This window comes from Nycticebus coucang, chromosome 8, assembly GCF_027406575.1.
Source record: "Nycticebus coucang isolate mNycCou1 chromosome 8, mNycCou1.pri, whole genome shotgun sequence".
Taxonomy (NCBI): Eukaryota; Metazoa; Chordata; class Mammalia; order Primates; family Lorisidae; genus Nycticebus; species Nycticebus coucang.
In genome coordinates, this window is record NC_069787.1 from 4,886,626 (window position 1) to 4,904,283 (window position 17,658).

At 40.4% G+C, this 17,658-nt stretch overlaps 1 protein-coding gene across 1 annotated transcript; it reads left to right on the plus strand.

Annotated features, from left to right (window-relative positions):
* The first annotated feature begins 344 nt into the window (after positions 1-344).
* Positions 345-11,249, plus strand: LOC128592420 (cullin-4A-like). The gene is made up of 3 exons (XM_053600346.1): positions 345-635; positions 3,392-3,404; positions 11,110-11,249. The coding sequence occupies exons 1-3, from the start codon at positions 345-347 to the stop codon at positions 11,247-11,249; spliced, it is 444 nt and encodes a 147-aa protein (XP_053456321.1).
* Positions 11,250-17,658: the final 6,409 nt, after the last annotated feature.

Genomic DNA, 17,658 nt, shown 5'->3' on the forward strand with positions numbered 1-17,658 from the left:
CATATATGAACATATATGTGTATCACATGCTCTTTATCCATTTCTTGTTTCCATGGACACTCAGTTTGACTCCATACATTGGCTATTGTGAATAGTACTGCAATAAACATCAAGTGTGGATATCTCTTTCATATACTGATTTCCTTAACTTTGGCTATATATCAAGTAGTGGACTTGGTGGCCCTGTGGTTGTCCTAATTTTAGTTTTATGAGTCTCAGAAATGATTGGTTACACTCAAAAGGACAGGCATCAGAAGAAAATATAGGAAGGAGCTTCAGCATGGCTGCATAAAGTCATCAGATACTTGGCTCCTCCACAAAGAACAAAATAGTCTGACCCAGCCATGGCAGAAGTGGCCCTGCAGAAGAGTAGCTTCTTGGTGCTCGTGAGTCACACCAGTGGCCTCACCAAGCCCACAGTGCTGGCCTCCAGCTCCGCCAAGCCTGGGATCTCAGGGGTCTCCAAGAAGCTGGTCATCAAGAATTTTCAAGACAGACCCCAGCTGCCCGACAACTACACGCAGGACACATGGCAGAAGCTCCTCGAGGCTGTGCGGGCAGTCCAGAGCAGCACATCAGTCAGGTGCAACCTGGAGGAGCTCTACCAGGCTGTAGAAAATCTCTGCTCCCATAAAGTCCACCTTAGATTACTCTTGATTTTTCTAAAACATATAAATGAAATCAGGCAATATTTACTCTTTTGTGTCTGGCTCCTTTTGTCAAGTATTTTAATGTCTGCAAAATTCACCCATTTTTTAATTTTATTATTTTTTTTAGAGACAGAGTCTCACTTTATCACCCTCAGTAGAGTGCTGGGGTGTCACAGCTCATAGCAACCTCCAACTCCTGGGCTTAGGCAGTTCTCTTGCTTCAGCCTCCCAAGTACCTGGGACTACAGGCGTCCACCACAATGCCTGGCTATTTTTTTGTTGCAGTTTTGTTGGGGCTGTGTTCGAACCCTCCACTCTTGGTATATGGGGCCGGCACCCTACCCACTGAGCCACAGGCACCACCCGAAATTCACCCATGTTATTGTGTGCATAAGTATTTCTTTCATTTTTATTTTTGAGTAGAAGTTCATTGAATTAAAACACCACTATTTGTTCATTAATGTGCACCTTAAAGGACATTTGAGTTATTTCCAATTTTTAACTACTACAATTTTAAGTTGATTTTTAATCTTGATTAGTTACAATAGCTTTAAATTTTTAAGTAATTTCTTTTTTCACTTATGTATTATTTAGAAGCCTGTTGTTTAATCCAGTTGATTTCTGGCTTAATTCCAGTACTTCTGAAAGCATACATTGTATGATTTCTACACTTACTAATTTGTCAAATGTGTTTTATGCCCATAATGTTGTCCATCTTGGTGAACATTCCACGTGAACCTGAGGAGATTTCGTATATGCTGTAACGGCTTTATAACAGTTACATCTGTTTGTTTGGTGGTGCTGTTGAGTTCAACTATGTCCTCATTTTCTGCCTGCTGGATCTGTCCATTAATGATAAAGGTATATTGAAGTCTCCAACTACAATAGTGGATTCATCCATTTTTCTTTGCAATTCTATTAGTTTATGCTTCATCCATTTTGTTTTTTTTTATTTTTAATTTTTTTTTGCACTTTTCACAATTTATAATTTCTTTTTATTGTTGGGGATTTATTGAGGGTAAAATAACCAGGTTACACTGATTGTATTTGTTAGGTAAAGTCCCTCTTGCAAACTTGTCTTGCCCCCAAGAGGTGTGGCACACGCCAAGGCCCCATATTTTTAATTTTTTTTAATGTGCATCTTTTTATTTATTTATTTATTTTAGATAGAGTCTGATTATGTCACCCACTAGGGCTGTGGCATCACAGCTCATAGCAACCTCAAACTCTTGGGCTTATGTGATTCTCTTGACTCGCCTCCCATGTAGGTGGGACTACAGGCGCCCACCACAATGCCTGGCTATTTTTTTGTTGTAGTTGTCTTTAATGTTTGGCAGACCTGGGCCAGGTTTGAACCCTCTAGCCCCAGTGCATTTGGCCGGCACCCTAGCTGCTGAGCTACAGGTGCTGAGCGTGCCTCATGCATTTTGATGCTCTGTTGTTAGGTGCATGGATGTTCAGGATTGTCGTGTCTCCTTGGAGAACTGGCTCCTTTATCATTATGTAATTGCCTTCTTTATCCCAGACAACCTTCCTTGCTTTGAAATCTACTCTGTCTGAAGTTAATGGAGCTACCCCTGCTTTCTTTGGATTAGTGTTAGCATCATATCATTTTTTCCATGCATTTACATAAATCTAAATTTTTCTTAAATCTAAATTTAAAGTAGTTTTCTTATAAGCAATATATAGTTGGGTGTTGCTTGTTGACACACTTTGAAAATCTGTTCTTTAATTGCTGCCTTTACACCATTGACTATCAAAGTGATTATTGACATAATGGGACTAATGTCTATCATATTTGTTACTATTTTCTAATCCTGACCTCTGTTTGTTTCTATTTTAATCTTCTAGTCTTTTTCTGCTTTCTGTGGTTTTAATTTGGCTTTTTGTTTTGTTTTGTTTTTGACAGAGAGAATATCAGTATGTCACCCTTGGTAGAGTGTCAAGGCATCATAACTCACAGCAACCTCAAACTCTTGGGCTAAAGCAATCCTCTTGCCTCAGCCTCCCAAGTAGCTGGGACTACAGGCACCTGCCACAATGCCTGGCTATTTTTTGTTGTAGTTGTTATTTAGCTGGCCTGGGCCGGATTCGAACCCACCACCAACAGTGTGTGTGACTGGCATCCTAACCACTGGACTATGGCGCCAAGTCTGGTATTTTATTTTATGCCATGATCTCTCCATTTTAGCATATAAATTATACTTCAACAAATTATAATATATACTTACAAATAATCCAAATCCACTCTCAAATAACACTATCCTGCTTCACAGATGATACAAATAACTATACTAAAGAATTCCGGGCAGCGCCTGTGGCACCGGCCCCATATGCCAAGGGTGGCGGGTTCAAACCCAGCCCTGGCCAAACTGCAACAAAAAAAAATAGCTGGGCATTGTGGCGGGCGCCTGTAGTCCCAGCTGCTCGGGAGGCTGAGGCAAGAGAATCGCGTAAGCCCAAGAGTTAGAGGTTGCTGTGAGCCGTGTGACGCCACGGCACTCTACCGAGGGCTGTACAGTGAGACTCTGTCTCTACAAAAGAAAAAAAAAAAGAATTCCTAGTTCCTCCTGTCCCTTGCATCATTGCTGTCATTAATTTCATTTATAGATAAGTTTAGTTATCATATACATTGTTGCTATTTTATTTGGAACAGTTACTTGTTAGAACAACTAAAAATATTTTACCTTCCCTTATTCCTTCTCTTATACTCTTCCTTTTTTCTTCCTTTTGTAATGCAGATCCAGGTTTCTGGTACGTACCATTTTCCTTCTCTCCAAAGAACATCTTTTAACATTTCTGGCAAGCCAGGTATATCGGCAAAACTTCCCTTAATATTTTTCTCTGAGAAAGTCTTTATTTCTTCTTCATTCTATATAAAAGATAATGTGTTTATATACAGAATTCTCATTGGGCAGAATTCTTCTCTGAATACATCACCCCTCTCTCTTCATACTTGCATGGTTGCTGAAGGGACATGCTGAACAAATGAGAATTGCCTCATCCTTGCTCTTCTACAGTTAAAGTGATGTTTTATGGCTACTTTCAAGATTTTATGTGCCTGATTTTCGGGAGTTCAACTATGATATGCCTTGGTGTTTTTTTTTTTTGTTATTTATCCTGTATAGTGTTCTTTGAAATTTTTAGATCTGTAGTTTGGTTTCTTTCTTTCTTTCCTTTCTTTCTTTTTTCATTGTTGGGGATTCATTGAGGGTACAATAAGCCAGGTTACACTGATTGCAATTGTTAGGTAAAGTCCCTCTTGCAATCATGTCTTGCCCCCATAAAGTGTGACACACACCAAGGCCCCACCCCCCTCCCTCCGTCCCTCTTTCTGCTTCCCCCCCATAACCTTAATTGTCATTAATTGTCCTCATATCAAAATTGAGTACATAGGATTCATGCTTCTCCATTCTTGTGATGCTTTCCTAAGAATAATGTCTTCCACTTCCATCCAGGTTAATATGAAGGATGTAAAGTCTCCATTTTTTTAAATAGCTGAATAGTATTCCATGGTATACATATACCACAGCTTGTTAATCCATTCCTGGGTTGGTGGGCATTTACGCTGTTTCCACATTTTGGCGATTGTAAATTGAGCTGCAATAAACAGTCTAGTACAAGTGTCCTTATGATAAAAGGATTTTTTTTTCCTTCTGGGTAGATGCCCAGTAATGGGATTGCAGGATCAAATGGAAGGTCTAGGTTGAGTGCTTTGAGGTTTCTCCATACTTCCTTCCAGAAAGGTTGTACTAGTTTGCAGTCCCACCAGCAGTGTAAAAGTGTTCCCTTCTCTCCACATCCACGCCAGCATCTGCAGTTTTGAGATTTTGTGATGTGGGCCATTCTCACTGGGGTTAGATGATATCTCTGGGTGGTTTTGATTTGCATTTCTTTAATATATAGAGATGATGAACATTTTTTCATATGTTTGTTAGCCATTCGTCTGTCATCTTTAGAGAAAGTTCTATTCATGTCTCTTGCCCATTGATATATGGGATTGTTGGCTTTTTTCATGTGGATTAATTTGAGTTCTTTATAGATCCTAGTTATCAAGCTTTTGTCTGATTGAAAATATGCAAATATCCTTTCCCATTGTGTAGGTTGTCTCTTTGCTTTGGTTATTGTCTCCTTAGCTGTACAGAAGCTTTTCAGTTTAATGAAGTCCCATTTGTTTATTTTTGTTGTTGTTGCAACTGCCATGGCAGTCTTCTTCATGAAGTCTTTCCCCAGGCCAATATCTTCCAGTGTTTTTCCCATGCTTTCTTTGAGGATTTTTATTGTTTCATGCCTTAAATTTAAGTCCTTTATCCATCTTGAATCAATTTTTGTGAGTGGGGAAAGGTGTGGGTCCAGTTTCAGTCTTTTACATGTAGACATCCAGTTCTCCCAACACCATTTATTGAATAGGGAGTCTTTCCCCCAAGGTATGTTCTTGTTTGGTTTATCGAAGATTAGGTGGTTGTAAGATATTAGTTTCATTTCTTGGTTTTCAATTCGATTCCAAGTGTCTATGTCTCTGTTTTTGTGCCAGTACCATGCTGTCTTGACCACTATGGCTTTGTAGTACAGACTAAAATCTGGTATGCTGATGCCCCCAGCTTTATTTTTATTACTAAGAACTGCCTTAGCTATACGGGGTTTTTTCCGGTTCCATACAAAACGCAGAATCATTTTCTCCAAATCTTGAAAGTACGATGTTGGTATTTTGATAGGAATGGGCATTGAATAGGTACATTGCTTTGGGAAGTACAGACATTTTAACAATGTTGATTCTGCCCATCCGTGAGCATGGTGTGTTCTTCCATTTGTTAAAATCTTCTGCTATTTCCTTTCTGAGGATTTCATAATTTTCTTTATAGAGGTCCTTCACCTCCTTTGTTAGGTATATTCCTAGGTATTTCATTTTCCTTGAAACGATGGTGAAGGGAGTTGTGTCCTTAATTAGCTTCTCCTCTTGACTGTTATTGGTGTATACAAAGGCTACTGACTTGTGGACATTGATTCTATATCCTGAAACATTACTGTATTTTTTGATGACTCTAGGAGTCTTGTGGTTGAGTCTTTGGGGTTCTCCAAGTATAAGATCATGTCGTCAGCAAAGAGGGAGAGTTTGACCTCCTCTGCTCCCATTTGGATTCCCTTTATTTCCTTGTCTTGCCTAATTGTTTTGGCTAGAACTTCCAGCACTATGTTGAATAGTAAAGGTGACAGAGGACAACCTTGTCTGGTTCCAGTTCTAAGAGGAAAAGCTTTCAGTTTTACTCCATTCAGTAAAATATTGGCTGTGGGTTTGTCATAGACAGCTTCAATCAGTTTTAGAAATGTGCCACCTAGTCCTATACTCTTCAGTGTTCTAATTAGAAAAGGATGCTGGATTTTATCAAATGCTTTTTCTGCATCTATTGAGAGGATCATATGATCTTTATATTTGCCTCTGTTAATATGGTGGATAACGTTTATGGACTTGCATATGTTAAACCAGCCTTGCATCCCTGGGATGAAGCCTACTTGATCATGATGAATGACTTTTTTGATGATAAGCTGTAATCTATTGGCTAGGATTTTGTTGAGAATTTTTCCATCTATATTCATGAGTGAGATTGGTCTGAAATTCTCCTTTTTGTTTGCGTCTTTTCCTGGTTTTGGTATCAGGGTGATGTTTGCTTCCTAGAATGTGTTGGGGAAGATTCCTTCTTCCTCAATTTTTTGGAATAATTTCTGCAGTACAGGAATAAGCTCTTCCCTGAAGGTTTGATAGAATTCTGGTGTGAAGCCATCTGTCCCAGGGCATTTTTTGGTTGGAAGCTTTTTTATTGTTTCTTTGATCTCAGTGCTTGAAATTGATCTGTTCAGGAGCTCTATTTCTTCCTGGCTAAGTCTAGGGAGAGTGTGTGATTCCAAATATTGATCCATTTCCTTCACATTGTCAAATTTCTGGGCATAGAGTTTCTGATAGTATTCAGAGATGATCTTTTGTATCTCTGTGGGATCAGTTTTTATTTCCCCTTTATCATTTCGATTGAGGTTACTAGACATTTTACTTTTCTATTTCTTGTTAGTCTGGCCAATGGTTTATCTATTTTATTTATTTTTTCAAAAAACCAACTCCTTGTTTCATTAATTTTCTGAATGATTCTTTTGTTTTCAATTTCACTGATCTCTGATTTGATTTTGGATATTTCTTTTCTTCTGCTGAGTTTAGGCCTAGATTGTTCTTCTTTTTCCAATTCCATAAGATCTCTTGTGAGACTGTTGATGTGCTCTCTTTCTGTTTTTCGAATGTAGGCATCTAAAGCGATGAATTTTCCTCTCAAAACAGCTTTTGCAGTATCCCACAGGTTTTGGTAGCTTGTGTCTTCATTGTTGTTATGCTCAAGGAAGTTAATGATTTCCTGTTTTATTACTTCCTGCAACCATCTGTTATTCAACAGAAAATTGTTTAATTTCCATGCCTTTGTGTGGGGTCAAGCATTTTTGTTAGAGTTGAGTTCCACCTTTAGTGCCTTATGGTCTGAGAAGATACAAGGTAAAAGTTCAATTGATTCTGTTGATATTTGTTTTGTGTCCCAGGATATGATCAATTTTGGAGAATGTTCCATGGGGTGATGCGAAGAATGTATATTCTTTATCTTTGGGGTGGAGTGTTCTATATGCGTCTATCAAGCACAGTTGTTCTAGGGTCTCATTTAAATCTCTTATATCTTTGTTTAATTTCTGTTTAGAGGATCTGTCCAGGTCTGTAAGAGGAGTGTTAAAGACTCCTGTTATTATGGTATTATCAGATATCATATTGCTCAGACAGAGTAAGGTCTGTTTCAAGAATCTGGGAGCATTTAAATTGTGTGCATAAATATTTAGAATTGAACATGTTCTTGTTGTATTTTTCCCTTGACCAATATAAAATGACCATCTTTGTCTTTTTTGACTTTAGTTGCTTTAAATCCACATGTATCTGAAAATAAGATTGCAACTCCTCTTTTCTTCTGAATTCCATTTGCCTGAAAAATTGTCTTCCAACCCTTGACTCGGAGCTTTAATTTGTCTTTTGAAGCCAGGTGTGTTTCTTGCAGACAGCAAATGGATGGCTTGTGTTTTTTAATCCAGTCAGCCAATCTATGTCTCTTCAGTGGGGAATTCAAGCCATTAACATTTATTGAGATAATTGATAAGTGTGGTAGTATTCTATTCGTCTTATTTGGTGAGAGTCCATTGCTTAGTTTTATCTTTTGCATCAGTGTGGAGGTTACGTTCTGTCCTTTAATTTTTGAGTTCTTACTTTGCTGCTGATCCATTGTGGTGGTCAGTGTGCAGAACAGGTTGAAGTATTTCCTGTAGAGCTGGTCTTGTTGTGGCGCATTTCCTCAATGTTTTTATATCTGTAAATGATTTGATTTCTCCATCAATTTCGAAGCTTAGCTTAGCAGGGTACAGAATTCTGGGCTGGAAATTGTTCTGTTTAAGTAGATTAAAGGTAGATAGATGACCATTGTCTTCTTGCTTGGAAAGTTTCATTAGAGAAGTCTGCGGTCATTCTGATGGATTTGCCCCTGTAGGTCAACTGCCGCTTACTCCTGGCAGCTTGCAGAATCTTTTCTTTTGTCTTGACTTTGGACAGGTTCATCACAATGTGTCTTGGAGAAGCTCAGTTAGAGTTTAGGCAACCTGGGGTCCGATATCCCTCTGAAAGCAGTGTGTCAGAATCTTTGGTGATATTTGGGAAATTTTCTTTTATAATATTCTCTGGTATGGCTTCCATTCCTCTGGGGCATTCTTCTTCCCCTTCTGGGATTCCTATAACTCGTATGTTGGAACGCTTCATAAAGTCCCATAATTCTGACAGTGAACGTTTTGCTTTCTCTCTCTTCTTTTCTGCCTCTTTTACTATCTGAGTTATCTCAAGAACTTTGTGTTCTACCTCTGAAATTCTTTCTTCTGCGTGGTCTAACCTGTTGCTGATACTTTCCATTGCATCTTTAACTTCCCTGATTGACTGTTTCATTTCCTTCAGCTCTGCTATATCCTTTTTATAGTCTTCGTATCGAATCTCTTATTTGATTCTGTTTTTGAATTTCCTTTTGTTTATTTTCCACTTATCAGCAGTTTCCTTCATTGTTTCCATCATTTCTTTCATTGTTTTCATCATGTGTATTCTAAATTCCCTTTCTGTCATTCCAAACATTTCTTTATAGGTGGAATCCTCTGCAGTAGCTACCTCATGGTCCCTTGGCAGGGTTGTTCTGGACTGTTTCTTCATGTTGCCTGGAGTTTTCTGCTGATTCTTTCTCATGAGTGATTTCTTTTATCTGTTTCCTTGCCCTAATTTTCCTTTCACTTCCTCTTGCTCTTTAAGTTCTCGTGCCTGTGGAGTAAGGGTTTGATGAGTCCTTTTGGTTCAGGACCAGAAGGGTGAGAAGGTTGAAAAGCAAGAAAGGGATGAAAGAAAGGAGGACCGAATGAAAAGAAAAAAAATAGAGAAAGGAGAGGGGGTGAGTAAAAGGTATATTGACAAAAAGAAGAGAGGCACAGAGGGAGGGAAACAGAGCAATATAGGTGTACAGTAGGGTACTTTGACACAACCTTAAAAAAAACACCTTCTGGGGGTGCCCCGTTGGGTGGTTCCCTTGAGGTCAGCAGCTCTTTGCTAACCTGATCAGACACAGTACCCCATCTCCACCAAGTAGAGAGGAAAGACAAAAATGCTCTAAATCAAACCAAAACAAGCAAACAGAAAACTTTATGGGATAAAATTGGGTGAAAACCCAAATAATAGCAGGAGAAACACTAGCAAAAATGAAGTTCTAGTTATTGAATAAGGCAGCAATGGGAAATTATAATTAAACTAGAAAAATTGAGAAAGAAAAAAGATCTGTATGGAAAAGGTTAAAATTAAAAAACAAAACAACATCAACAACATCAAAATAAACAAAAAAACAACCAAACCAAAAAAAAAAACAAACAAAAAAACCAACAAAAAAAAAACACAACCAAAAACAAAGCAGTATGTATATGTTGTTTAATATTGTCTGGGCAACACGTGGTCTTCTGGGGTATGAGATGTTAATCACAGTTCTGATATGACTGGAGGCTGCTGATTTCTCAAACCCCAGGAGGTAGACACCCTAAATCTCTCTTCAGCCCACTTAAAAGGCACTTTATACTTGTAAACTTGCTGAGCAGAAGCTTTCCCAGGAAAGTGTTTGTTGCTGGAATCATTGCTGAAGTGGCTATCCACTTACCCAGTGTGGCAAAACCAGTCTCACTCTGCCCCTGAGTGTTAGTGCTGCAAGGGAGCTCACACCCCACCTTGAGGATACTCAGTCACTAGGTTACCGGCTCCCACCCAGATTCTAGCTCTGCGACCCTGAGGGCGGAGTTTGCCAGGCCTGATCACTCACAAATGCTCCCTGTGGCCCACAGCCAAACACTATTAGCTCCGTCTGGCTCAGCGGCTCAGACTGGGGCCCTAGACAACAGCCAAAATTCTCCAAACTCCTGCTCAGGCTCTCCCCAAGGCAGTTCAACTGAGTGCCAAATCCAAAGACACCAAAACAGTTCACAGGCAAGGCCTTTCTGGTTTGCAGTCTCGCTGCTACTGAACTTACAGTTGCAGGCGGGTGTAAACTGATTGAACACACGTGACCACTTGCCGTTTTTGCACTGTTTTAGTCCTCCTCTTGGGGTCCAGAGGTCTCTCGCTGACTCCCTGTATCCTCACAGGGGTGATGATAGGCAGATCCCACCAGCCAGAGATGCCTGGAGTCCTATCTCCCCAGACTCACGGTGCCCAGATGCAAGGAAGCTGTTACTCAGCCGCCATCTTGCTCTCTCCACTAGCATTTCTCTTTCTTTTCTTTCTTTCTTCCTTTCTTTCCTTCCTTTCTTTTCTTCTCTTCTTGCTTTCTTTCCTTTCTTACCTTTCTTTTCTTTCTTTCTTTCTTTCATCATTTGTACATAGATCATAAATACATTTATGCCATTATAGGGATTCAATATGTTGACTATTTCTACAAATTGGAGTGCTTACATCCTACTAATCAACATAGCTTTCACCTCATTTACCCAATTACAGCATTAAGACATTTATGTTCTACACCTGATAGATGCAACTTGTACTTTCAATGTGCTCCATAAGTGTGGTCCCCCTACTAACCCTCCCTCTATCAACCCATCCCCGTCCCTTCCCCCCTCCCCTTCCCTCCTCTATCCTAGGCTATAGTTGTGTTTCGTTTTTCATGTGCAACTGTGAGTGATTATAAATTGGTTTCATAGCAGTACTGAGTACACTGGATTTGTGTGTGTGTGTGTGTGTGTGTGTGTGTGTGTGTGATTTGGTTTCTAATAAAAATAATGTATTCTTAAAAGATACCTCAACCAGCTATTTCACGTGATTTTCATTTCATTCACCAAATTAGTCTAAATATTTTAGAAAAATTCTCCCATTGCATTATCCATAAAGCAATCACTCGTGTTGTGATGGTCAGAGCTTGGTGGCGAATCTGGAACTACCACCAGGATGTCAAGAATGGACACACTGTGGCTCCTTTTACTGCCTGTCTGGAGCCTCATTCAGGCTCTGGTTCTAAATTGGAGGAATGATGAGCACTTATATGCTCACTATATGTAAGCCAGAGCTGCTGAGACAGAGTTTAAAAGGAAAAGGTTTTATTGGCTTATCTCTCTCAAGACTGTAATTTTATTGTCACCTATAAAAAGATGACAAGTCTAGATTCAGAGTAGAATCTGATGGGCCTCTGCCAGATCAAGTTCATTGCAACTAGTCACCATGCCTGGAACAAAGGAGAAATTTCATTATCCAGGACTGCTAATGGCTGGGCACTGTCAGCATCAAACAACCAAATAAATGGATTGTCTATCAGGAAGGCTGATGTTGTGGCTTCAAAAATTAAGAAACCACACTGGAAGGCAAAAACCAAATAGGAATATTCCACCTATGTGTTGCTACACTACTTTATGCTATCTAAGAAAAATAACCCCAGTATAGGACGGCACCTGTGGCCCAGTGAGTAGGGCACTGGCCCCTTACAACGAGGGTGGAGGGTTTGAAGCTGGCCCCAGCCAACCTGCAACAAAAAATAACCGGGTGTTGTGGCAGGAGCCTGTAGTCCCAGCTACTCGGGAGGCTGAGGCAAGAGAATCAACTAAGCCCTGCAGTTTAAGATTGCTGTGAGCTGTGACGCCATAGCACTCCACTGAAGGTGAATAGTGAGATTGTCTCTAAAATAAATAAATAAATAAATACATATACTGGGGTTGTTTATTTATTTATTTATTTATTTATTTTAGAGACAGAGCCTCCAGCTGTTACCTTGGTTAGGGTACCAGCACTAGGTAGAGTGCTGTGGCATCACAGCTCACAGCAACCTCCAACTCCTGGGCTCAAGTGATTCTTTTGTCTCTGCCTCCCTGCTGGCTGGTACTACAGGCACCCACCACAACACCCAGCTATTTTTTGGTTGCAGCCCTCACTGTTGTTTGGCAGGCCTGGGCTGCATTCAAACCCACCAGCTCAGGTGTATGTGGCTGACGCCTTAATCGTTTGAGCCACAGGCACTGAGCCAACCCCAGTATATTTAGTGCTAAATTTGTGGTTGATGGATCATTACATACATCATTACATACATAAGATAGCCTTGCTTAATACTCCAGCACTGCATTATAAGCATAATTCTAATTTATATAAATAGAAGTGGCAATTTAAATGGGGTAAATAAAGTAGCTCATACAATTTTCTGTACTTGGAATAAAGGAGCAAAATCTATTCTATTTAATATTTGAGGAACCACGAGAGTGGACCTTCTTGCTTTTGCAAGTGTTATTCAATGTTTTCCCAGCCTAGACAGCATAATACGTGATTAGGGGTTGATTAATACAGATCCTCATCGGACTATTTGGAATGCATATCCTGCAAATAAAGGACAACATTTTGGTCAAGGCAGGTAGGGCATTCTGTGACTGAGGGTGGTAAGAAATCTAACACTGTCACTGGGGAGGAAATGTCATAAAAATAAATCATGATGAGCCAATGTTATGCCATCAGTGTCAGCTGATAGGAAATGAACCCAAATCTTCAGGGGTGAATACTCTGTGAATACAAAGACTTTATGAAATTTGATCTTCAACAGCTCTCAACATTTTTTAAACACTGCAGTAGCATGGGAAAATAGAAAGGAGTAAGCCATTTCAAAGAGGGTTAATGAAGAGACGATTAATAAACCCAGGAAAACAAATGCTTCCGTACCTAGTCAGGCTAAATACAAATCATTAAGACTATAGGTTTCTTACAAAGCAAGATAAACCACTAACTCTCTGTAAGTAGCACAGGCTAGCACAGGCAAGCCTTGACAAGGGAGACCACCTCATAGGTCTGCCTGGGCTCTCTGCTATGTCAGACAGGTAGTGTTAAATGACCTATTATGCACTTGCCAGCCAAATGGACCAAAATCCATAGGATTAACAGAAAAAACATAACTCCTTATAATATAATTAACTGAGAGAGCACATCCTGTACGCCGCAAATATTCATTTTGAAGCCAGTTAATTGGCTCCACTTATCAGAAGTTATCCGCCACGAATAAACAATTACTGACGTTCCCAATGTAGATTTAATAACTTGATTATTCGTTTTTCAGTACTGATTAGCACGAAAGGACTGATGGCAGCATAGCCATTGCCCAAAAGTATCTGGACACAAAGACGAACTGGGTCATTGTACCACAACGTTGTTGAGGAGAAAATGCAGTCCAAAAAGTACATGACCACAAAGAAGCCCATGAGCAGCAGAATGGTCTGGGTGGCCCTTTGCTCTGGGGATGCTTTTGGAGAAAGGTTGGTGCTGTGAAGATGCTGGGACTGCCTTTTATGCCTCAATAAGAGAGTCACCATGTAGCCACTGGAGAGGGCCATGAGCCCCATCAGGAAGACATCCCGGAAGGTGAACACTGTGAAAAATATCTTCTTGTGGATGTAATTTTTGGGCCAGAGATGGCAGGATTCAGTGACAAACATGAGACCATATGAAGTCACATTGGGGGTGGCACTAGTGGAGAGTAAGAAGTGACCACTAATAGACATATTCAAGACCCACAGGAAGAGAAAGCCACAGTGGCTGTGATGTGACAAGTTATCTTTGAACTTTGCCAAACAGGAGCTCCTGGGGCTGAGGGTGATGGCCTGGAGGACACTCAGCAGGCAGGTGGTGCTAATGGACAGGCCCCTCATCAACCTGTACAGATAGATAATTGTCTTACATTTGATGTCATTCCAAAAGTGGTAAGATCCAAAAATGCCTGTAGCCACGAAACCGAGAGTCAGCAGCATGAATAAGTGGATCAGGGCCAAGTGAGCAATAGTCAGGTTGGTGGGCTTGGGCCTGTGCTCAACAAAAAATGTGAGGATGTGAAAGAGAAGGAGGATGGCATTGGCTAAGATCCCAGTGCCCACTTCAGAGAAAACCACGTTTTTTACCACAATAAACATGTAAAATGTGTTTTCCTTCATATTTATGAGAGAAAGCAGGATATAGTAAATGTCTGAGGAGAAAAGCAAGAGAAATTATCACAAATATTACTACTTTTCAAAACCTCAACCAACACTACTGCCATCATCAAAATCCACGTCCTCCCGGAAGCCGCCCACTCTCTTCCTTATCCCACCAATTCCTAACCGCAGTGGGTTATATATGCCATCGCTGGGCCCCCTCCATGTGTGAGGTTTTCTCTACATTAAAGATGGCCTCATATTGTGGAGATCATTTCCTTATTTTTACCTTCTATTTTAGTTCTTCGTGGCCAGGGGCAATGTCTTCATCTGTGTCTACATTATCTTGATAACGTTCTGTGTACTTAGTAAGAGCTCTATAGTTTTTGGTGAATTCAAATGAAGACGATTGTAGAAAAGTGGAAATACCACATAAGACCCTTCCTACAAACAATGTCACAAGATAGGCTAGCACACAGTAACAGTTGGGCTAGTCAAGCTAAACACAGACCAATGCTGGGTTTATTCTGGTTTGCTCATTGCCAGACAAATATCTTCAGTACATAACAGAGCAGGTGTTGAAAAGAACAGGCTCTGATGTCAGAATGCATTCATTTACATTTGGGATCTGCCATTTACTGTGTGACCTGAGCCCCACTTATATCATCTGTAAAATATAGAAAATGATATTACTTAGATCCGGGGTACATTATTAGTGTAAAATGATTAAATATATGTGCCAAACATGGAAGCCTTTCTGGCACATAATGATCTCTACAGAAATGTCAGCTATTATTATGATGATGATGAAGTTCTTCATACATCTGATTTGAGAGTGCTAATCCAGTTCTTTTAAAAATTGTCTAACTTTGGGGAGGTGGAGCAAGATGGCAGCCGAGTAACAGCTTCCTTGCATCTGGGCACCGTGAGTTGGGGGAGATAGGACTCCAGGCATCTCTGGCTGGTGGGAACTGCCTATCATCACTCCTATGAGGATACAGGGAGTCAGCGAGAGACTTCTTGACCCCAAGAGGAGGACTAAAACAGTGGAAAACTGGCAAGTGGTCGCGTGTGTTCAATCCATCTAAACCCGCCCACAACTGTAAGTTCAGTAGCAGCGAGACTGCAAACCAGAAAGGCCTTACCTGTGAACTGTTTTGATGTCCTTGGACTTGGCACTGAGTTGAACTGCCTTGGGGAAGGCCTGAGCGGGAGTGCGGAGAACTTTGGCCGTCGTCTAGGGCCCCAGTCTGAGCCGCTGAGCCAGACGGAGCTAATAGTGTTTGGCGGTGGGTCACACGGAACCATTGTCAGTGATCTGCCCCGGCAAGCTCCGCCCTCAGGGTCGCAGAGCTAGAAACGGGTGGGAGCTGGTAACCCAGCAACCAAGTAGCCTAAGGGTGGGGTCTGAGCCGCCTTGCAGCCCTAACCCTCAGGGGTAGAGTGAGACCAGTTTTGGCACATTGGGTAAGTGGATAGCCACTTCAGCAGTGATTCCAGTGAGAAAGCTGGGAAAGCTTCTGCTCAGCAAGTTTACAAGTTCAAAGTGCCTTTTAAGTGGGCTGAAGAGAGATTTAGGGTGTCTACCTGCTGGGGTTTGAGAAATCAGCAGCCTCCAGTCGTATCAGAACTGTGACTAACATCTCATACCCCAAAAGACCACGTGTTGCCCAGACAATATTCAATAACATATACAAACTGCTTTGTTTTTGGTTGTGTATTTTTTCTTTTTTTTTTGTTTGTTTGGTTTTTTTTTGTTGTTGTTTATTTTGACATTGTTGATGTTCTTTTGTTTTTTAATTTCCATACAGATCCCTTTTTCTTTCTCAAATTTTCTAGTTTAATTATAATTTCCCATTGCTGCCTTTTTTAATAACTACAACTTCATTTTTGCTAGTGTTTCTACCACTATCATTTGGTTTTTCACCCAATTGTATCCTCGTAAAATTTTCTGTTTGCTTGTTTTGGTTTGATTTATAGCATTTTTGTCTTTCCTCTCTACTTGGTGGAGGTGGGGTACTGTGTCTGATCAGGTCAGCAAAAAGCTGCTGACCTCAAGGGAACCACCCAACTGGGCACCCCCAGAAGGTGGGGTTTTTTAAGGTTGTGTCAAAGTACCCTACTGTACACCTATATTGCCCTGTCTCCCTCTTTCTGTGCCTCTCTTCTTTTTGTCAATATTCCTTATCCCCACCCCCTCTCCTTTCTCTATCTTTCTTTTTTTTCTTATCACTCGGTCCTCCTTTCTTTCATCCCTTTTTTGCTCTTCAACCTTCCCACCCTTCTGGTCCTGTAACCCTTAGTCCACAGGCACAAGAACTTAAAGAGCAAGAGGAAGTGAAAGGAAAATTAGGGCAAGGAAACAGATAAAAAAAATCACTCATGAGGAAGAATCAGCAGAAAACTCCAGGCAACATGAAGAACCAGTCCAGAACAACCCCGCCAAGGGACCATGAGGTAGCTACTGCAGATGATTCCACCTATAAAGAAATGTTAGGAATGACAGAAAGGGAATTTAGAATACACATGTTGAAAACAATGAAAGAAATGATGGAAACAATGAAGGAAACTGCTAATAAAGTGGAAAATAACCAAAAGGCAATCCAAAAACAGAATCAAATCAGAGATGAACGATATTAAGAATATAAAAAGGATATAGCAGAGCTGAAGGAAATGAAACAGTCAATCAGGGAAGTTAAAGATGCAATGGAAAGTATCAGCAACAGATTAGACCATGCAGAAGAAAGAATTTCAGAGGTAGAACACAAAGTTTTTGAGATAACTCAGATAGTAAAAGAGGCAGAAAAGAAGAGAGAGAAAGCAGAACGTTCACTGTCAGAATTATGGGACTTTATGAAGCGTTGCAACATACGATTTATAGGAATTCCAGAAGGGGAAGAATAATGCCCCAGAGGAATGGAAGCCATACTAGAGAATATTATAAAAGAAAATTTCCCAAACGTCACCAAAGATTCTGACACACTGCTTTCAGAGGGCTATCGAACCCCAGGTCGCTTCAACTCTAACCGAGCTTCTCCAAGACACATTGTGATGAACCTGTCCAAAGTCAAGACAAAAGAAAAGATTCTGCAAGCTGCCAGGAGTAAGCGCCAGTTGACCTACAGGGGCAAATCCATCAGAGTGACCGCAGACTTCTCTAATGAAACTTTCCAAGCAAGAAGACAATGGTCATCTACCTTTAATCTACTTAAACAGAACAATTTCCAGCCCAGAATTCTGTACCCTGCTAAGCTAAGTTTCAAAATTGATGGAGAAATCAAATCATTTACAGATATACAAACATTGAGGAATTGCGCCACAACAAGACCAGCTCTACAGGAAATACTTCAACCTGTTCTGCACACTGACCGCCACAATGGATCAGCAGCAAAGTAAGAACTCAGAAATCAAAGGACAGAACCTAACCTCCACACTGATGCAAAAGATAAAACTAAGCAATGGACTCTCACCAAATAAGACGAATAGAATATTACCACACTTATCAATT

Coding starts and splice junctions, on each gene's coding strand:
- LOC128592420 (XM_053600346.1), top strand. CDS start 345: ATGGCAGAAGTGGCCCTGCAGAAGAGTAGCTTCTTGGTGCTCGTGAGT.